Below are 19,710 nucleotides of genomic sequence, written 5' to 3'. Positions count from 1 at the left end.
ATTTTGTTTTTTGATACATATCAGCGGATATGCACTTTTTCCAAACATTAAAAATAATCATAGACGATTAAGTACTTTACTAATTAACTATATCATTTTTCTGACTTACTTATATATTTGGAACATAACAATTTTTCCAGTGCCTGCAATTGCATTTCGCTTTTTTACTGCATCTGCAATTGTGCCATGGATTTGCCCAAAAAGTATTCGCCAATCCGCCGCTGGAAAATCCCAAGAAAACCGAACTGAAGTTTTTGGTCTCGCATTGTTGGCCTATTCAATTCTTGATTGCCTGCTGCCGGCTTAAACCGCTTTGGGCCTTGGGGAAACCCCATTCAAGTTTGTGGCCAGCATCGCATGGTTGGATTTGTTGGGGGCTTGCATAATAATGCACTCCAGTGCAGTGCAGTGAGCCTATGGCTTATGATTCACATATTGGGAGTCGATTTGTTGTGGCTTCGATTCGGTTTGTGTGCCTGGCATGCGAATGAGTTTGCCGCTTTTGTTTTCGTTGTCGATTCGCAGTGTTATTTGCGAAATGGCTGGTAATAAAATCGATGCGTATGTTTTGCTTTATTAGTTTATTATTGTAATCATCATAGTTGGCCAAAAGCATCAAGGTCGTTCACCCACATTGTGTGATATGCATACGGATTGAATAGAGGGCGGAGTGGGTGAGTCATGTCGCCAGCAGACATCTTTTGCTCCCACTTATTCCCCATGGTTATTACATAATATCCCGAATTATTTCACCCGCATCAAATGCTTTTGCTGCTGCTGCTGCTGCTGCCCTTTCACTACTCTTTTACTGCCTGGCTCATTTAACTTGGCTTATTGTCTTCATCTACGAGCCCTGAACATTTGTAAATTAATTTGAAAACCGTTGTTTGCCACACCGGAAAGTTTTTTGTCTGTTGTCGTTCTCCCCCTGCGCAGATATTTCCGCTTTAAGTAAAAACCCCCTCCTCCGAAAGTTACCCAATAATTGCGCTTTAAGTTAAAACTTCTCGATTACATTAAATATTTAATATGTTTTTTGGGGGCCCAAGTTCTGGGAAAGCTTGATTTTTGCGGTCCTCCACTTATGCTAAGTGGCTTTCCTTTGATTTGCGGAGACGGAATTTCAATCTCCGTCCTCTGGATTTAAGTTATTAAATTCCTTGTAGCACCCCCCGGGATGGCTGGCCCTTTTAGTGCTTAGAGTCGCCAAGATGACAGCATAACGATGCATTCAAATGGCGGTTGTGATAGACAAACAAACCGATTACCCAGCAGTCGAGCACCCAAATCACCCACTGGGCCAATTGAGAATGGCCATGCCATATAGCCCCAATCAAAGTCCGGGATTCAGGGAGATGCAATGAACCTCTGGTTATGGAACCACTAGGGGCCTTCATTGTCCGGTTGTGCGGAGCAGCCTTTCGGGCGGGTCTATCTGCTTTAAATGGTGTGAGCCCAAAAGGCTGCTGTGCAGCAGACTGGGAAACAAAACCCATGATGACGATTGTGATGATGATGATTGTGATGTTGATACGGAGAGGGCGAGCTATGGAATCTACGCCTCTTTCGAATTGCATCACTGAGATGGCTGGATTTCCTGTAAATGACAGGTATTGAGTGCTCCACAGAGACAATGCACTTGTGCATCAATCGATAAGCAAACTGCTCTGGCCACCTTGATGCTTTGACCTTAATGCAGGCGCTTTACATCCGCCGTCTTGTGTAATCCTATATTGTCGAACTATATACTATATGCCCGGCCATTAGTTACCCCTTTGAACTCCCTGCGTCAGTTTGCACAGCAGGTTGTTTACATGGTTAATTGACATCGATAAGTCTTTTGCCGATTGCATAACCGGCTTTTCACCATCGGCCGGGACTTAACCTTTGGCCTTCTCTGGGGTTCAGGGTTTTTCGTTATTTCCATTGTGTCATTTGAAACTCCATTATCTCAGTTCTTAAAAGAGATGATAGACACATCTTAGGGCTTCCATTTGTGTGTTTTTTGATTAGACACATTTCACATGCACACTCTGGGTGAAAGTCCTGAATCCATAGATTCCTCACCTCCTCGACACTCCTGGGAACATTGCTAGATTTTCGGCTACTGACCCTGGGTCATTCCCATGGAAATTCAGGAGAGTACAACAGCCCCCGAGATCCTGAAATAATGCCGAAACATTTGCGTACGGCACGTCAATCATCCTTGCACCAATGCACCCAAAAGTATTTCAACTGCGTGGTATAAGACCTGTGAGATACTCAGTCATTCGGTGTTCATATTGTAAACATTTAAATAGGAAAAAATGAAGTTAATGTTTTCTCTCATTCTTTAAATATATTTTAGGAATATGGAATGGAATATTTCCAGAAAGATGTAAATTAAGAATAATGATACATTCATATTTCAAATTTTCTTATCTTCTTGTTCTTTATTCTTTGAAAAGTCCATCTTGCCTAGTGAATATTGCTCAATAAAAATAAATATAAATGGATATGGATCCACAAGCTGCTTCATTCAACTCAATACTCCCCTGAAATATCCTTGAGAACAGGATACCAAAGCATTGCTTATTTCGTGCGTTTGTTTGCTCATCTGGTGACGTCAGTTGAATCATATCCTGCCATCCAACACTCAATCAGAAGTGCAGCGTAGCGCAAAATCTAATTGGCAGCCGTCTCCTCTCAATCCAGTTGGGATTAGACCACACTCCCCATTCAGAATGCGAAACACAGTGCTTTTAGGGGATTGGGGCTTTTGTTTTATTGTTCAAACCCAAAGTTCGGTAGCCCAATTATTCGAATCGTTTCCAATGCAGATGCCTACTTTCTGTACAGCGTGTTGGTGCCATCGAAAAGTGGATAACCCCAGGTGGGATAGTTCAGATAGGTGGACCTCAAAGCGGGTGTCAACAGTGATGTAGTCCTCGGAACACTGCGATGAACGATGGTGGAACTCTGGTGCGAAACTGCGGTGGGCACATGCTCCACCAGATGGCCCACCTTGGCAAAAGTTGGTGGGTGGTGCAGGGTCATCAGGGGATGATACAATTGCAGATCGGCATTTCCAAGTGCCAAAAGGCAAAGTAAGAGAGCAAAGGATAAGTACTAAAGGACAAAAATTGTTTATTTTACATTTAAAATATTATTAAGAAGCCTAATTCCTCTTTGCTTACCATTCTCTGTGACATCTTCTTGCTTCAGTTCACTTCACTTGACTGTTGTTCGTTGGCCATTCCATCCTCCGCTTTTATAGTCGAGCTGAGTACTCAAGATTGGAGAATGGACTAGCCATTCTAAATGAATGGTCCCAGCCCTTGAACATGAGAACATGAGCTTGGGCGTTAACCCAGACCCTGTGCCAGCCTAATCCTCCAGAGATCTTGATTGCACACAATTTGAGATTTCGCTGGGAACAGGGGGGCGGATGTGGCATATTTATTGTGGTCGTGGGCTGGTCTCTGTGTTAACTTTATTGATTTCCTGTCGCACCAACAACGCCCAAGAATCCGAGCCAGATAAGTGAAAATGCAATGGGTTCGTAATACGTAAATGCAGGACAATAATTTTACATAAGATGGGTAAAGACATAGATTTGACTGGGCTAGCAAATTTGATTGAGAAGAGGAAGTTTTAAAAAGTTACTCAAGCCATAATATACCCTTCTTTTTGGTTTATTTTGGAAATGAGGTAGGAAAAGAATAACCAATAAGCAAAGCACAAAAACCTTTTAAATGCAAATGCGAAATCTTTATTGAAAGCACGCTACAGAAGAAATCTACAGAAAATGGCAGAAGAAAGAAGACGTAGAGGAGAAAGCTTTTTGTGGGTTATTAGGTCCAGAAAGGGAGTTAAGAATAGAAGTATCATAGCTTTGGCGAGTTCATCGTGTTAATCTGTTGAATGGATCCTTAGTTGCGGATGAGAACCACTCGGGGATCGGAGGCCACGCTCCACAGAAGTGGTGGCTGCTGGCGAATCACCTGGGTGGTGCGAACAGCGGGTGCCACAATGGGTGTGACCAATCGGCGGTGATCGTGCACCACCGTCTGGGTCTGATGCGAAACGGCAGTGGGCACGTGCTGCACCACCTCGCCCACCTTGGCCACGGCTGGCTCCTGGATGGTCAATACGGTTCGTAGTCCATTACGAGCGGCCAGGATCAGAGGAAGAGGCACAGAGACGGGAATTCCGGCAGAGACAAGACGGCCACTAATCGGATCGGCACTGCCACTGGATGCGGAGGAGACCTGTTGCTCTTCCGCCTCCTCCTGGGATTGATCTTCCGGCTGGGCAGCGGATGAGCTGACGGACCCCGAACTGCCATCGGCCAACTCAACGGAATCCTCGCTGGCAATCGGAAGCAGCTGCGAGGACTTGACCGAACTGAGAGCCACAAGATTCGAGGGCCACTCCAAGCTGGCTGTATGCGAAGCTCCGATGGAGACCAGCACAATGGCCAAGACGGGCAGGAACTGAAATGTTGAATATATTGAATAAATTTTTCCCTCAATGAAAGTAAGAAATAATTCACCAATCTAGACATGATTATAGCAGTCTTCCTTTAGATCCGCAAACTGTGAAATGAATGATGCAGTTTGAGATTGGAATATCTGCTTTTATAGCCCTTAAATCGGTACAGAATCTCTTCGCCTGACTGATCAAAGAAATGCATCATTGCGTAAGCTTAACGTCGAATCAAAAACATTTAATTAGCTGACAATTTGAAATTTGATTGGGTTACATCAGAGCTATATGTTAAAGAATATTCTGCGGCAATGGAATGTCACACTTGTGCTTGTCGTCAAGCCAAAACTTCTGCAGATAACCGATGGGATCGCGGGGCATTTCCCGGGCCAATCCCAACATGCCCTCCATTAGAATGGGAACCACCTCCTGCTCCAGAAATATTCGCCTCTCTTCTGGTGGCTTGAAGCTTTTCGTTCGGGGACATTCTTTGGCCTGAAATTCTTCCGACCCGCCGTTCTTCTTGGGCTTGGCTTCCTTATTGGGCTTATCGCCATCTGGACAGAGGATCGAGATGATGGCAGATGGATTCTTCTTAGTCTTATTCGGACTTGGTTTCACATTCTTGCGGGTATTAACTTTTTTTTGGAGTGACATGTTGGTAAGTTATCTGTTCGAACATGGAAATATAACATGGAAAAGGGCAGATTAAACAATGCATGCTTTCTGATAAAAAATATATTATGAGGAATATTTTAAAAACAGTTTGGAATTACTTAACTCATATTAAGACTATTTATATTCATATCTAGCAAATTCAAGAAATCATTTCATTGTTTAGTTTTATAGTTTTTATTGAAATGCACGAATTTATAGTCAGGCATGAATTTTACTCGACAGCTGGGTGAGCACACTGTAGCATCCACTAACCTGTGGCCGTAACCGAGCACTTCCTTCGCTTTGCCCACTGCTCCAACGCTCCTCTGACCACCAGTGGGCGATTCTAAGCTGATTAGCATACGTAACCCGATCAAGCGAGACATCTGCTGCAGTGATCCAATCGCTTGGCTGGACGGGGCGGTAACTTAAGCCGCTTAGACCTGCAGCCCCAACACCCTAACCACCCAATCTGGCGGGGATGTGGAGAGCGTGTAGTTTGATACGATTGCGCAATGCACACGAGGGTCTCAATCAAATTCCGCATACGCCCACGTTCGCTGGACTTTAGGCTCCAGCAGGCGTTGGAAGAACTTGGTTAAATCCCTGGAGAGGCCACCAAAGAGGGTGTACCGTATATGTTGCTCCAATAGCCAAATTATATGATCCGTTCGATAGCACAGCGACAGGAACTTAAAGGCGGTGGTCATCACCAGTATGTAGACCATAAGTTGATGCCTGTTAATGCCCATAATTATTGGACTTTTATAGACTTCCAACATGAAGAGGAGGGAGATGAAAAGTGCAACTTTTGAAGTGCTGTAAAAAAGGAAATATTAAGTTTTCGATTTCATTATTTATTAGTTTAGTGTAACAGACTTGCTCAACTTCAGGTATGCCATCTGGTTGTGTTGACATCTATTGATTAAAAGACTCGCCACCGGTTTCAGTACTTCGGCTCCACTGCCCATGACGGTGCCAACCACTAGCATCGGGATTGGAGCATTTCCGTAGACCTGTGCCGCCAAATGGACTCCTCGATCGATCAACTGAACCTGGCTAATCGTAGACATGGCGGTGGCCAGGATGCGAAAGGCCAAAGTGCTGGTCACGGCGTGGGCCAGGTCAAAGGGACAGTAAAAGATGCAGTACCTTTTTGAGTGGAAACAAAGCTTCATATAAACAAAATAAATATGTTCCTCACGCACCAGTGAACTATGTAATTTTAATTTATTGAGCGCAATAGATCCCACTCACCAGATCAACGAACTGAGCATGACATCTGCGGTATTGCACAGTGGCTCCAATGGAAGACTACCCAAGAGCAGGTTGCCCAGTATATCGCCAGCGTAGTTCAGCAGCAGGTTGGCAAGCCACAGGACGAAGGGCTGCCACTCCAGCACCTTGTTTCCACCACCTTTTAATCTGAATGATCCTGCAGAAACTACCAGCTCGTCCCGCAGCTGCTGGGAGATCAGGGAATAGTGCAGGATGCGAAAGATCAAGTGATTGGGAAGCTGCCTCAGGATCAGCCGAGCATTCATCCCTCGATTAGCTAGCTGCCCGCACTCCTTTTCGGAGACTTCTGATATTGATATCAAATTTTGGCTTCTCGAATCTTGATAATTTGCCGTTTAAAAGTATTTAAACTACATTTAAAATACTTATTATATTATGAAGAGAATTTGTCTAAACGAAAATATTGACAAGCGAAACTTGGGTGTCTGTACTTGTGTGGATATTTGAATGCAAATAATAATAGTTGTCATGGTTAGCAAAAATTTGAATAGTGCAAAATATCTTGAGGCTTATGATTATTGCTTTATCTCCAAATCTCATTGGATCTCAAATTAAGTTGAGCCTTGATAAAAAGTATTCGAGTTTTATTCACAAGCACTTGAGTCGAATGTGAGTGTTAAGTGTTACTGCTTGATGTTTTAGTAGTTGAATTGAATAAAAGCCTAAACCAAAGCTTTAATTTAATATAATATATAGCACCTCAAACGGGTGACAAATTCCGATTCGTATGAGTGTTCAGGCTGCGAGGTCCTGGGATCAGGGAGGCGTAGCTAATGTTTCGCACTGGCTTAATCCTTGGCAGCATCTGGTGCACCACTGGATGGGCAGCGTAGGTGAGATGGGCGGGTGTCTGTCCAGAGATGACAGGCACCTCCTCCGCCTCCGCCGTTGCCGCCTGAAAGAACCTCTCCACCTGCTGTCGTTCCACTGCCGCCTGGTGATGATTAACAATCCTGGCAGAGGGAACGAGCAGCTGATGTGTTTGCTTTCGGGACTGCAGGGTTAGTGGCTCTGCTGAGGATAATCTGCTGAAGCTCTGGTGGGAAATGGCACTGGCCACCTGTCCGTTGCCATGCAGGATTGTCGTGGCTGCGTGACTGTGGCTCAGGCCCCAGGTGAATACGAGGCAAACAACCTGTTGGTCCGAAATGTGGGAATCAAAATCAGTGGAAGCTGGGAGCTGGTAGCTGGGGATCTCTGACAAAACTATGGAGATTACTCACCGTGATGTGCATGATGGTCACTTGAGTGGGCAACTAATTACCGTTAGACATGTGCCGCTGCCATTTATAGCCGGACTTGGCCAAGAGGACTCCTTGACCAAAGGGGTCGCCCTGTCTTGCCGCTAAGAGATTTATGGGCCATTTTGTGTGCAGCTAATTAATTAATCAAAAGCTACTCCAATACGACAGCCCCTCATGAGCTGCGTGCACTTAGAGCTTCCATTACGCGCCTCCGGCTAATCGGCTAACTGACTGACTGACTCAACATTGCCGGATTGCTGGATTGCCGGCGATTGTGCGAAGCCACGACGGCAACTTTAGCTATATAGAAACCTCTAGCGCCAAATTAGTATTGGTAGTGCCTGAAATACACTATAAATAAAGTGGGCATGTCGGTTTTATGTGCAACTGAAAGTTATAAAAGAAAAAGGGGATACCTGTTTGCTTAAGATGCTTAAGATGGAAAGTCTTATTAGATTGTTAGATTTAGAGTAATACCTGCATAGAGAGTATTCTCTAGTTGTTTTTTTTCAGCTGCCAGAGCAAACAAAATATCGAACCACAAAAGTTGGTGGTGCGGTGGGCGGGCGGCAGAGGTGCGAAGTGGAGCGGAGTGGATCAACCTTCAGCGAGTTGCGCAGACGCAGACGGCGTCGCATGTTGTAGGCTTTGTTGTTGCGGTGCTATTACTACAATATTTGCGGCGTTCGGCATTTATTTATTTATATTTGTTTTTTTTCGGTTTATTTCTTTACGTAAAGCTGCGTCCAAGTTGAGACACTCCCACAATTGCAAGATAACCGCGACTGCGCGCGTGTTTCCAACGCTTCGATCGCAGATCGCGCCGTTCTCCAGCGGCTGTGCGAGCGGGGCTCTACCACTGGTACCTATCCAATCTACCCCCTTGGCATGCTCCACGCCCGCCCCTGTTTTGGGCCAGCAACTGCTCCACCGTGATTTCATGGCACAGCAATTCACACAGCACTTCAGTTTGACTTTGCCACTCGCTCCGCCTTGTGTTTGTTACTTGAAAGGGGAACCTCCAGTCCTCGCTTCCATTCGATCCGTTCCGCCCACCTCAGTTCGTGGTCCGTGGTGTTCTCAGTGATTTACCCTCTCCATAGTCAACCCATTGGGCTTGGATCGATACCATGCGGCATCTGGTGAGTGGGACGAGTATCCCCAAACAGAGTGGGTCGCTTTAAGGGGCTGCCAATTGGGATAGACCTTTACTCATCTGGTTTGGAATATAATGACCTGACAAATATTTAAATTCTAACATCCCTTTAGTTGCTTCTGGCCTTAGTTTACATGGCTCTGGTTTTGGCCAAACCGGCGACGGAGGCGCCTCGTCTGCTCATCGATTCAGCGCCCTCAGTGGTCTCCTACCAGGGTTCCTCACAGGCCCAAACCCGCTTCGTCATCGCGCCCATGGGCCGATCATTGGGCTACGTGGAGCCCACCAATCTCAATCGAACCTTTCACACGAAGGCAACGCAGGAGGGAGGCGCCACCGGCTACGAGCAGCTCAATCTGAGTCCGGTCTACGTGCCGGGTAGCTAGGCAATGGAATCGCATAGTTTTAGTTAGTTAAATGTGTAAATAAAGGCAGCGTGTATAACAAAAAAAAAACTTTATGTGTAAGTGGTTCATTCTCACTAAAACTAAATCGTTATTATTTCGAATTAAGAATTTAATGTGTATCATACATCATATCATAGAAATGACTGCGTATTCATTCCTGTTGAGATTAAGTCAGTAAGCACAAGCTTGCAATATGAACAACCTTATCCCAATATTCACGGAATGCAAATCTCATGAAATGCGTGCATTCAGTTTTACTGACGTATATGTTCTACGAGCACGGCTTCTTATCGGCATCATAGAACTTTTCTTGGATTTTGCAACAAGCAGATACTTTTCAGAACTACATAGAAATTTTCTTGAACTTGAACTTCAAGTGTTTTGCGCTGCTGGTTTCTCGTTTTTCCCCTTCTTTCCCCTTCAGATGCATTTGGTCATGTGTGGATTTCAAATTTGTGTACAGCAAATTGCTTATTAATGGAAAATAGATATGAATTGTAATCAAATTAGGTCAATTCAAATATATAAGGAGCATCGGGCAGGCCTTGCTTAACCACTTTTTAAGTAAGCCTGATAAATAAGGGGAACAATACTAGTTAGCTGCAACGATAATCATGTCGAATACCAGTCGTCGCGATATTTGGGTGCCCAGTCCCGCCATTATACTGCATCAGATGCAATCCAACGAGGATGTGTCCGATGAATCAACTCTGGAATACCATGAGGAATCCAACCAGGCGTGGCGCGAACAGTATATGGCCAAAAACGTGGCCAGAATGGGAGTCGGTTTCGAGTTCGTGAACTCAACCTCTCGCTACATGAGCTCCTTGAGCAGCACCCAGGATGACGATACAGAGAACCACGTGATTGGTAATTCATCTTCCAGCACCACCTATCGAGTGGGGCCCACCATCCGAATCCCCCGTCTCGAAATTCAGTCTTACAGTTCCGGGTCGGATGACGAGAACCTGATCCAGCACCTGGCGTAATCCAAATGCCTATTATTCACAAAATTCCCAGTGCTTGAGAGCCTTATCCGATTTCTTCGTTTTCATCACCAGGATACTCCTGCCTGTCCTACCGCTGCCGCATCTGAGCTCCAATGAATCCGGACTGGAGGCGCGATGCCCTTAATTGTGGTATTTTATAGTATAAAATTAAGTTGCATTTCATCTTGTTTTGTTTGCTATCACGAATCGAAAGACCTTCGTCTAGGCTCTCTGAACCTGAACTAACAATATGTTTGTGGTATCAATCTTTTGGATTATTGTTCGGGCTTTGAAAACCTTTTTCGGACCAACGACAATTGATTGTCGGTTGATTTGCAAGTGAGGGTTCGCAGATGCTTAGTTTAGCGCCGGGTTCAAGTTCAATGTAAAGCAAACAAGTTTTTGCCAATTGCTCGTTAGTTCGTTTTTGCTGAAGGACAATCTAGCTGGCGAACTTTTGGCCATATAAAGCCGTAGACATAGTTTGAAATCAGCATCAGTCACTCGTCGACTTCAAACCTCCTCAAACCAAATCAACATGTTCCGCTTCGTGAGTATTGGAGTATGGAATTTGTGGATATGTTTCAGGATCTAACGTGCTGTTTTTAAATTCAGATTGCTATCTGTGCCCTGGCCACCATTGTCGCCGCTGCACCGGGATTCATTGAGGAGCACCCCGTGGCCGTCGCCCCAGTTGTGGCCAAAGTAGGTGCCGTGGTGCACAGTGCCCCACTGGCCACCTCCCACCAGAGCTTCACCCAGTACCACAACCAGGCGGTGCTCACTCCCGTGGTGAAGCATGTGGTGCCAGCTGTTCCCGTGATTAAGACTGTGGCTCCAGTGGTTCCTGTGGTCAAGCATGTGGCTCCCATCGTGCCCGTGGTCAAGCAAGTGGCTCCCATCGTGCCCGTGGTCAAGCACGTGGCTCCAGTGGTTCCCGTCATCAAGACTGTGCCCGTGGTGCACCACCAGACCTACGTCGCACCCGCTGTCCACCATGTGGCCGCCGTGCCCGTGGTGAAGGCTCTACCCCATGCCGTCTCCCACCAGAGCCACACCCAGGTGCACCACCAGAAGACCATCATCACCCCGGTGGTTGCTCCTGTGGTCAAGACTGTCGCCGTCGCCGCTGCTCCAGTGGCCCATGTCTACCATCATTAGGAAACCTTTTGCTTGAACGGATTGTTATGATTGCTTCTTTGAATAAATTTATTTGTTGATCGTAGAAATTGTGAAATTTTATGAATTGCTCTTTTTGTGGCAAAATTTTGAATAGCTGATCGATTTGATCCAATCCAATTAGCATTTAAATAATCAATTTGAATGACTTTTAGTGGGGTATTCATTAGTATTCATTGGCAATCTCGAGCCGGTAGCCGAGTGCGAAAACTTAAAAAAAATAAAAATACAACACAAAAGTAAAACTGCCTAGAGGCAGCACCAAAAATAAATTATGCAAACCAATTATTGTAGATCTTTTTTTCGTTTAATAAAAAATAAATGAATTGTGGTCGTGCTTTCATACATATGTATGAGTAAATGGCTCTTTAACTTTTACCAATGTTGAACATATCAATTCAAATTTGACATTATACATTGTTTACTCATTACTAGAATCAAAAGTATTTAACAGCTTAGAAGGAAGCGTTTCCGATCACATAAAGTATATATATTCTTGATATGCAGCACTAGCCGATATGATCTGTCCGTCCGTTTATCTGTCCGTCCGTATGAACTTTGAGTTCTCAAGATCTCAAAAGCTGACACAGTTTTGAAAATTGTTTTGATTTTTTTTAAATTTTACTATTTTTTGAACAATTTTCATTTATATGCCAATACCCTTACTAGGCAATGTAACACCTTTACTTTTTAATTAAGATCCAGGACCAGGTCATCGCTTGAAAACATATTTTAGGTAAATGTAGAAATTCATACATTTCGTACATTTCTAAAGAAATCGAAGTTAAATTAAATTTCAATTGATTTTTTTATTTTCTCGTTCAACAAATTTATCATAACCATATAAGTTCGCTTTCAATCGATTCACTTGTGGTAGGCGGAGTAGACAACTGGGGCGCTGTGGACGGTGTGAACCAGAGGGGCAGCTGGGATCACGGTCTTGATAACCGGAGCAGCTGGGATGACGGTCTTGACCAGTGGAGCGGCTGGGACGACAGTGTGGACCAGAGGAGCAGAGGAGACCACAGTCTTAAGGACGGGAGCGGCAGGGATCACAGTCTTGACCAGGGGAGCGGCAGGGATCACAGTCTTGACCAGAGGAGCGGCATGTACCACTGGGGCAGCATGAACAACCGGGGCGGAGTAGACCACTGGCACCTTGCGCACCAGGTTCACGTTGCTCTGGTGGGTGATGGCCGAGGAGGCGCTGGTGTCCACGTAGGCAGTCTTGGCAAGAATCGCCGGCTGGACAATCGAGTGGGTCTCGGCAATCAGACCGGGGGCAGCGGCGGCCACAGCCAGGCAAGCGAAGAAGGCGACCTGTGGAGGAGGATAATGGGTTACAGGACTCTCAGCACTCAGCTTCCATCTCCTAGACAACTCACGAATTTGAACATCTTTGGATTGGTTTTTTTTTGGGGGGTATGCTGTGATTGCTGAATCGATTGCAACTGCTGATGATGACAGGCCAAACGCGGGGTTTTTATAGTTGCCTAGTTTGGTCCAAAGCCCAATTGTTTGTCGCTAAGTACTTGGCTGAACTTGAGCCGCCAACCGGTTTGGGTTTTTAAGTAAAACACTTATTCGGGTTTTCAGTTTTCAGCTGGCTCTGGCTTCTAAGCGCTTATCAAAGACGCAGTTCGTTAACTGACCTAGGTTCCAGCAGCTTTGGCTCTGTGTGTGGGTGATTGTGAGGAAGTCGAGAAGTCGGGACAACAAGCCAGGCCAATCAATCGACAATGGGCCAAGTAATTGGCCTTAGATGCGGTCGCTTACGCAAATGAGACTGCCTGCAGATGGTGGGCTATCCCATTGAGTGCGTGGGCTATCCTTACATCCTTACATCCGTGTCCTTGCACTTCAATCGGCGACACTGCATCTTCCTCCTCGTTGGCCTTTAACAATCACTTGATCCGGCGCGTAATTGAGTTGCATTCTCGTCTTGGGGATACATCTCCATCTTGACTGCTGGATGTGTCTTTGTGGGCATGGGTTGCATCTCCCAGTGCTCGTTATGCGACCTTTTACCACATAACCACATAATTAATGAGTAAGCCAATGTGTGCAAATGTGTAAATACCATCGATGAGGTATCCAATAAGAGTTGCTCACATAACACCAGTAACATTGACAGCTGGAGGTAATCAAAGGTTTGCGACCAGGACAATTGTCTGGCAACGAAGGTGTGTAATTGCCGATTGGTCAGCAAATCGTATTCAAAGGCCTTGACGTGATTACGCGAACTCAGCGAATGGGCTAAGAATAAATGTGCCCTTTGCAAATCAATTGGTTATTTAATTCCAGGAATGAAGGATAGAATCTGTGGCAAGATGTTGTAATATTTTGAGGATATTCGATGGACTTGGTTTAAGAGCAAACCTAATTTATGGAAACTTGTTGAGCAAGAAATATTGCCGCATAAGAACAAAATAAGTTGGTCTATAAATAAAGATATTTCTATTACTCTTATAAATAGACCTTGAAAAGCCAATGATGATAGATCAAATGACAAATCAGTTTTTGAGTGCGTTACAAATCAACGAGGAACTTTATTAGTCACTTTTAATTCGTTATAGAAGTTCAGTACATTCTTAACTAATACAATATTCCTTTAAATTCAGTTCAGTAAGGAACAGCTCACTTTACTTCGAACCCTGAACTTGACCCAAATCAGAACCCTCAAGACATTGCCATTCATCGAAAGCGTCGCAAACAAAAGCGCAGTAAATTATAAGCGTACGCCTGCATTCAAATTAAAGCTGGAGCCGCATTTGGATTCGGATTGCAACATCGACATCGTCCAGTTGATGGCAGCGGCTCCTCAAGTGATTCATGGCCAGGCCATAAAGACCCGGCTACCGACTTCCAACTGCAGCGGCTGCTAAGTGCCGCTCGAGTGACAGATAAAGAGCCCCGCCGAATCCCCCAATTCCTCCCAGACTCAGACTCAGACTCGGATTCGGATTCGGATTCAGACCCAGTCCCTATGTCAAGGTTATCCGACGGACAAGCCCCACGCGCACTTAACCCACAATTTCGAGCTGGACGCTGCGGTTTCGCCGGCTGTGTCATTGTGTTTTCAGTTTTCGGGGCTCGACTTTGGATCGAGCGACAGTTACACGTACTTAAGATAACTATCTGCCATCTGGCATCTGGTATCTGGTAATGTGGAAAATGAATACCAAGAAAATTAATTTGCGGTCCCTGTAATTTTATGGAGCGATGCTTGTCGATTGTTATTTTATGGCTGTGCTTCGAACACTTCAATCAGTCATCGCAGGACAAAAAAAAACAAGTTGCTGACTTATTTATTTGTTTATAATTTTTAATAGCTTGTAGCAGCGCTGCTTTATCGGTTGGGAAACGAGCTACTTGGGTTAACTTATGTTAGCTACATTTATTAATTTACAACATGTATTTCACAGCTTCGGTCTTGGATTGTTTGCCAATTTCACAATATAAAATTTATATTTACAACTTTGTAGATACATATATGTTTTTAAAATGAAATGTCATCTATCTGAACGCATACAGCTAGACACCAAATTTATTGAACATTAAATCTTTTTTTTTTTATAACTACCAATAGTGCGTTAAAATATTCTCTATGTTTACCATTAATATGCGGGCTTGTATTGCTTTAGATAATCCTCAGTTCTTATTGTTTCATTTATTAGATCAGTGATCTAATAACATCGAAACTGTTTTCTGGTCCATTCAATCGTTTTGTTTAGTAGACCCGTTGTAAGACCTTCGTTTAATTTGGCGTGTCATTTGTCATTTTGGCAAATCTATTGACAATTTGGCTATATAAACGTTGCGTAGGCCTCATTGGGTCATGAGTTCTTACTGGAGTTTCGCCGAGCCAAATTCAAACTAAGACTAGATCCAATTTCAGCTGCCTCAACATGCACAGAATGGTAGATACAAATACTGCAATTTAGCACGATTTTTTTTTTTATATTTTATAAACTATATTTACAAATTGAAATCAATGTTAATTTGTTTGCAGCTGCTCTACACTTTGGTAATCGTTGCCCTTGCTTTGGTTCAGGCCTGCCAAATCCATCATAATCTGACATTTCCTGCTGTGGACCAAGTTTCCGACTGTTCTGGCCACTACCTCACTTTTGGTAATCGGAGTTTGACAAGGGATCTGCCCACATTAACCCCAGGCAATTCGATGTCATCTCGGCTTGAACTTTGCTTTTATGGCAAACCTTTTACGCTGGGGCATTAGCCGTGCATTGTTGTTGCTTTGTTATTGCTTGAATAAATTGTTGTAAATTATTAATTATATAAAGGAGTGCGATTTCTTTTATTGCTATAAGTTTGGATGCCTGGTTCGGAGTTTACAGCGAAGTTTTGGTTACATTAGATAACTGTTTAATTAGATTAACTTCGATTGTATTAAATTATATATAAATAAACATAATATAATATTTTTTAACATTTTGTAATGTGACTAATATTTGGTTCTGGTTCTAAAGGTTTTATTTATTTCTTTTTTTTATTGATTTCCCATTGAGTGTGCTGATAAGTATTAATTTAGTATGAAACGATTTATGGTTCATTTTAAACATGTTTTAGACACTCATTTTTCTTTACAAATGATTTGTTTTATTCAAGTCCCAAGTCATTTTTCTGGTAAATAAATAAATTTTTCATAATTTAGGATCAATAATACTTTTCAGAATTTTATTTTATTTTCATATAATTGGTTAACAAACAAACAATTTGAACGCTTTAGTGGTGCAGGGTGTAGGCCAGAGGAGCGGAGTGCACCACTGACTTGACGAGGGGAGCGGAGTGAAGCACCGAGTGCACCACAGGAGCGGAGTGAACGGAGTGGACGACAGGAGCGGCGTGGACAACGGGCACGGAGTGAACCACTGGAGCAGCATGGACGGCAACGGCGGGATGGGAGTAGGTGGTGGTCTTCACGATAGGAGCAACCACTGGCTGCACCACCGCCTTGCTGTGCACCTGGGTGATGCTCTGGTGGGAAACCGCCGAGGGAGCAGAGTGCACCACCGATCCAACCTTGGCCAGAACGGGCTCGTGCACCACATGGTGAGTCTCGATGAGACCAGCACTGGCGGTGGCGACCAGGAGAGCGATGACGCCGATCTGTACGGAATAAGCCTTGATTACTTCAGCTCCGGAGGAGGATTATGAGGAGTTACTCACAAATTTGAACATTTTGATATTGGTATCTTTAAAGCGAGTGCTGCTGATTGCGTGAGAAGATTCGTAAGGTAACTGATGATGTTTGGGAACAGACATCCCAACTTATATAGAACCTCGAGCCAACGCTCCAAACCCAACCGCTGACCTTCAGTACGCCCCTGCATGACCCGACTTTGATCAGTTGGAGATTCGAAAACCAAAATCGAGTCAAAGCAAGCTCATTATGATTTCTCGTTGCTGCAGCTGCCGAAAGCCAAAAGCTCAGATCGTTGGAGCCCGAAGTATCTGAAGTATCTGTTGCCTTATCAAAAGCCCCTCAAGGTGGACAACTTCGGCTGCCGAAGTCTCTGGCTGTTTGAGCCCTTAGCCTGCGCTGTTTAGTCGCTATATAAGCCTCATCTGCACGTTCCACCAGCATCAGTCATCTCTCTGAGTTTATCCCAAAAACAACCAACCAACCAACCAAACCTAATTCAAGATGTTCAAATTTGTAAGTCCAATGGATTTGCCAGAAAATTAAGAACTTCGCATTAATATGTTACTCCTAAAGGTTGCTGTCATCGCTCTCCTGGTCGCCACCGCCAGTGCTGGTCTCATCGAGACTCACCATGTGGTGCACGAGCCCGTTCTGGCCAAGGTTGGATCGGTGGTGCACTCTGCTCCCTCGGCGGTTTCCCACCAGAGCATCACCCAGGTGCACAGCAAGGCGGTGGTGCAGCCAGTGGTTGCTCCCATCGTGAAGACCACCACCTACTCCCATCCCGCCGTTGCCGTCCACGCTGCTCCAGTGGTTCACTCCGTGCCCGTTGTCCACGCCGCTCCAGTCGTCCACTCTGTGCCTCTGGTCCACTCAGCTCCCCTCGTCAAGTCGGTGGTGCACTCCGCTCCCCTGGCCTACACCCTGCACCACTAAGGACGCAAATGTGATACAGTATTTACGATTTTTTGTTTCAATAAATGTTTTTCGTTTTGTCATAACAAGTTAACGGATTGTGTTTTATTATATTTAAACCATCAGAAAAGCTTTGACAAAAGGAATTTAAATTTTATAAGATTTGTCATTAATTATTTTAAATTCCACAGAAATTAGAATTTATTGTTATATTGAAACCAAGACCAAAAGATACTTTGTTTTCTTTGCATCCACTTCTTATAAAAGTCTTATACTTGCCTTTAAGATACTATTCGCGTATACTTTTGGGCTGATCTAAAAATATGTTAAATGAAAAATAAATGCAATATTTTTTCGCTCGCTATAACATGTATGGTAGGTATTTATTGCTTGGAATGTATTTTAGTGTCTAAACATTTTTTTGTGATTTTTTCCTTCTCATTGCTGAATTTGCTTGCATTATAAACAGGGCACAGAACTTGTGGTTGAAGTAATCCGCAGGAAATGTTATGGTTGAACAGGAGCGCTGATTGGCTGGCGTGTGGGTGAGCTATATGGATGGTTGGATCTCCAATGGGTAACTGGTTTAACCGATCACAACTGGTCCCAGGCCATGGACGCTCTTGATCAGCAGAGGAGAAGGATGCACCTGGGTGATGGCAGCATGAGAAATGGCACCGGGCACCACGCTCACCACCTGAGGAGCAAGCAGAGGAGATCCGACAACGGTGGGTCCCCAGATTCCAGGTGCCACAATGCCAGGGCCAATGAGACCAGGAGCAGGAGCAGGAGCAGGAGCGGGAGCTGGGGCAGCAGCAGCCAGGCTAAGGAGAGCAACGAAGACGCACTGGAAAACAATGCAAATATATATACATATATTAGATGGATGTCACTTGAATCAGCATATGTTCACTTTTTTTTTCATAGAATCCTTTATTTGCACAAGGAATACTCTTGATTGTCTTAAAGAACTCACCAGCTTGAACATTTTGTTTTGTTGATGGTTTGCAACGATTTGACATAGAATTGCACTCCCGACTGGCCTATTTATACGGAATAATCAGAACTGCAGTTGGCGCTCTCCAAATGGGTCGCCAACACGCCTCTGCACTCTGCACTCATTTCACCCGGCAACAAACACATTTTCCACAGCATTCGAGCCAAGTTAAGCCACATAGAACCAAACTGATTCGAGCTGAATGCAAACCCTTCCGGGGGCAGGTTCTCGTGTTACCAAAGTCCACAGGGAAAAAGTATTAAACAAAATTTGTTTACTTATACATTAATTGGAGAATATGTATATGTATATATAATATAGTAATATAATGTATGTATATTACCTAAAATCACGTTCTTCGACATCAATTTGGTAGTAATTCTATACCATACAAATATAATCTATCATCTGACTTTGTGAAACTTGTCGAATGTTTTCAAACTTTCTAGACTTTTCTCCCAGTGCATTCGTTCTCCCCCAGTTGACTGGCCACTTCGTTGCGATCTGATTTGATTCTATTCGATTTCGCCGCCTTATGATTTATGCAATGCGAGACATGTTCTAAGTGGACTAACACCCTCCCCATTCCGCATTCTTCACTTGCTGCGCGGACTATGCGGCGTATACTTGACACTGTTGCATGCGTCGCACAATTAAGCAAACAAATAAATAGAATCATGTCAGGGGGAAAATATGTAATGTGAGTCCAAGAAAAGAATCAACTGAAGCGGCTTAGTTTAGTTTACGGGGTAAGAGGAGGTGGGGCTTGCTCTTTGCACTTTTGGCTTGCATAAATTAAGTTCCCAACTTGGCGAAACGTTGATTAATGTGACTTGCCAATAACGCCGCCGGTCAGTTGGTAGTTCGTTTGGTCAGCTAACTTGCCCCGGGGCTCGGCCAATCGACAGAGATTGTCGCCAAAGCGATTTTGTCTTGTGCAATAGTGCGACACCAGCACATCAGATACATTTTATGATCACTGTCGCGGGCAGTGAGTTATTACAATGCCGTCAAGTGGCGGAGATCAGGAAATATATTTACATTTTGAAGAAACATTTTTCAAAGGATGCATTATAAAGGATAAATTATTATTCACTGTATTGAGGGATTTAACAAACAATTTAACTATAACTATACTATACACTTAAGCTTTCTGGTATGCATTGTGCTGAGTTAATCTGTGAACCTAAAAAATCATACAGAAATATAATTATATTTTATTATATTTTATAT

At 44.1% G+C, this 19,710-nt stretch overlaps 13 protein-coding genes, 1 long non-coding RNA gene and 1 other non-coding gene across 17 annotated transcripts; 6 read left to right on the top strand and 9 right to left on the bottom strand.

The window, feature by feature from the left end:
• Positions 1-2,743: 2,743 nt before the first annotated feature.
• CG13056 (uncharacterized protein) lies at positions 2,744-3,213 on the bottom strand. The gene is made up of 2 exons (NM_144157.3): positions 3,177-3,213; positions 2,744-3,108 (listed from the first exon to the last, which is right to left on the bottom strand). The coding sequence occupies exons 1-2, from the start codon at positions 3,189-3,191 to the stop codon at positions 2,824-2,826; spliced, it is 300 nt and encodes a 99-aa protein (NP_652414.2). The 5' UTR covers positions 3,192-3,213; the 3' UTR covers positions 2,744-2,823.
• A 523-nt stretch (positions 3,214-3,736) lies between these two features.
• retinin lies at positions 3,737-4,593 on the bottom strand. Its single transcript, NM_080256.4, has 2 exons — positions 4,535-4,593; positions 3,737-4,475 (listed from the first exon to the last, which is right to left on the bottom strand). The coding sequence occupies exons 1-2, from the start codon at positions 4,544-4,546 to the stop codon at positions 3,912-3,914; spliced, it is 576 nt and encodes a 191-aa protein (NP_524995.2). The 5' UTR covers positions 4,547-4,593; the 3' UTR covers positions 3,737-3,911.
• Positions 4,594-4,758: 165 nt separating this feature from the next.
• On the bottom strand, positions 4,759-5,486 carry CG33060 (uncharacterized protein; the record flags this gene model as incomplete). The annotated part of the gene is made up of 2 exons (NM_176335.3): positions 5,398-5,486; positions 4,759-5,137 (listed from the first exon to the last, which is right to left on the bottom strand). Exon 2 carries the CDS (start codon positions 5,122-5,124, stop codon positions 4,759-4,761), a length of 366 nt encoding a protein of 121 aa, NP_788513.2. The 5' UTR covers positions 5,125-5,137; positions 5,398-5,486.
• CG33061 (uncharacterized protein) lies at positions 5,299-6,731 on the bottom strand. Of its 2 annotated transcripts, none has more exons than NM_001275008.1 (3): positions 6,382-6,731; positions 6,004-6,296; positions 5,299-5,943 (listed from the first exon to the last, which is right to left on the bottom strand). In NM_001275008.1, exons 1-2 carry the CDS (start codon positions 6,666-6,668, stop codon positions 6,233-6,235), a joined length of 351 nt encoding a protein of 116 aa, NP_001261937.1. In that variant the 5' UTR covers positions 6,669-6,731; the 3' UTR covers positions 5,299-5,943; positions 6,004-6,232. The 2 variants fall into 2 exon arrangements, with proteins under 2 accessions (NP_001261937.1, NP_001097620.1); NM_001104150.3 differs by having other exon boundaries at positions 6,004-6,276.
• A 260-nt stretch (positions 6,732-6,991) lies between these two features.
• CG13058 (uncharacterized protein) lies at positions 6,992-7,685 on the bottom strand. The gene is made up of 2 exons (NM_140620.3): positions 7,647-7,685; positions 6,992-7,558 (listed from the first exon to the last, which is right to left on the bottom strand). The coding sequence occupies exons 1-2, from the start codon at positions 7,656-7,658 to the stop codon at positions 7,124-7,126; spliced, it is 447 nt and encodes a 148-aa protein (NP_648877.1). The 5' UTR covers positions 7,659-7,685; the 3' UTR covers positions 6,992-7,123.
• A 947-nt stretch (positions 7,686-8,632) lies between these two features.
• CG13038 (uncharacterized protein) lies at positions 8,633-9,268 on the top strand. Its single transcript, NM_144158.3, has 2 exons — positions 8,633-8,809; positions 8,937-9,268. Exons 1-2 carry the CDS (start codon positions 8,798-8,800, stop codon positions 9,207-9,209), a joined length of 285 nt encoding a protein of 94 aa, NP_652415.2. The 5' UTR covers positions 8,633-8,797; the 3' UTR covers positions 9,210-9,268.
• A 495-nt stretch (positions 9,269-9,763) lies between these two features.
• Positions 9,764-10,469, top strand: CG13039 (uncharacterized protein). Its single transcript, NM_140619.3, has one exon. The coding sequence runs from the start codon at positions 9,845-9,847 to the stop codon at positions 10,217-10,219; it is 375 nt and encodes a 124-aa protein (NP_648876.1). The 5' UTR covers positions 9,764-9,844; the 3' UTR covers positions 10,220-10,469.
• On the top strand, positions 9,769-11,443 carry CG13040 (uncharacterized protein). 2 transcript variants are annotated; one of them, NM_001275007.1, is made up of 3 exons: positions 9,769-10,100; positions 10,292-10,769; positions 10,835-11,443. In NM_001275007.1, exons 2-3 carry the CDS (start codon positions 10,758-10,760, stop codon positions 11,378-11,380), a joined length of 558 nt encoding a protein of 185 aa, NP_001261936.1. In that variant the 5' UTR covers positions 9,769-10,100; positions 10,292-10,757; the 3' UTR covers positions 11,381-11,443. The 2 variants fall into 2 exon arrangements, with proteins under 2 accessions (NP_001261936.1, NP_648875.1); NM_140618.3 differs by lacking the exon at positions 9,769-10,100 and having other exon boundaries at positions 10,720-10,769.
• Positions 11,444-12,217: 774 nt separating this feature from the next.
• On the bottom strand, positions 12,218-12,854 carry CG13059 (uncharacterized protein). The gene is made up of 2 exons (NM_140617.3): positions 12,784-12,854; positions 12,218-12,718 (listed from the first exon to the last, which is right to left on the bottom strand). The coding sequence occupies exons 1-2, from the start codon at positions 12,793-12,795 to the stop codon at positions 12,263-12,265; spliced, it is 468 nt and encodes a 155-aa protein (NP_648874.2). The 5' UTR covers positions 12,796-12,854; the 3' UTR covers positions 12,218-12,262.
• Positions 12,855-15,253: 2,399 nt separating this feature from the next.
• Positions 15,254-15,696, top strand: CG42718 (uncharacterized protein). The gene is made up of 2 exons (NM_001202190.2): positions 15,254-15,318; positions 15,411-15,696. The coding sequence occupies exons 1-2, from the start codon at positions 15,307-15,309 to the stop codon at positions 15,636-15,638; spliced, it is 240 nt and encodes a 79-aa protein (NP_001189119.1). The 5' UTR covers positions 15,254-15,306; the 3' UTR covers positions 15,639-15,696.
• A 375-nt stretch (positions 15,697-16,071) lies between these two features.
• Positions 16,072-16,670, bottom strand: CG13060 (uncharacterized protein). The gene is made up of 2 exons (NM_140616.3): positions 16,589-16,670; positions 16,072-16,528 (listed from the first exon to the last, which is right to left on the bottom strand). Exons 1-2 carry the CDS (start codon positions 16,598-16,600, stop codon positions 16,145-16,147), a joined length of 396 nt encoding a protein of 131 aa, NP_648873.1. The 5' UTR covers positions 16,601-16,670; the 3' UTR covers positions 16,072-16,144.
• On the top strand, positions 16,595-17,086 carry lncRNA:CR45664 (long non-coding RNA:CR45664). Its single transcript, NR_124959.1, has one exon. It is a non-coding gene; the product is annotated as a long non-coding RNA:CR45664 (long non-coding RNA).
• Positions 17,000-17,572, top strand: CG13041 (uncharacterized protein). Its single transcript, NM_140615.3, has 2 exons — positions 17,000-17,078; positions 17,139-17,572. The coding sequence occupies exons 1-2, from the start codon at positions 17,067-17,069 to the stop codon at positions 17,499-17,501; spliced, it is 375 nt and encodes a 124-aa protein (NP_648872.1). The 5' UTR covers positions 17,000-17,066; the 3' UTR covers positions 17,502-17,572.
• asRNA:CR45663 (antisense RNA:CR45663) lies at positions 17,263-17,585 on the bottom strand. The gene has a single exon (NR_124958.1).
• A 250-nt stretch (positions 17,586-17,835) lies between these two features.
• Nplp3 (Neuropeptide-like precursor 3) lies at positions 17,836-18,502 on the bottom strand. Its single transcript, NM_144453.3, has 2 exons — positions 18,457-18,502; positions 17,836-18,327 (listed from the first exon to the last, which is right to left on the bottom strand). Exons 1-2 carry the CDS (start codon positions 18,466-18,468, stop codon positions 18,067-18,069), a joined length of 273 nt encoding a protein of 90 aa, NP_652710.1. The 5' UTR covers positions 18,469-18,502; the 3' UTR covers positions 17,836-18,066.
• Between the last annotated feature and the right edge of the window lie 1,208 nt (positions 18,503-19,710).

Source organism: Drosophila melanogaster, chromosome 3L, assembly GCF_000001215.4.
Source record: "Drosophila melanogaster chromosome 3L".
Lineage (NCBI taxonomy): Eukaryota > Metazoa > Arthropoda > Insecta > Diptera > Drosophilidae > Drosophila > Drosophila melanogaster.
This window is presented reverse-complemented; position numbering and strand designations above follow the sequence as displayed.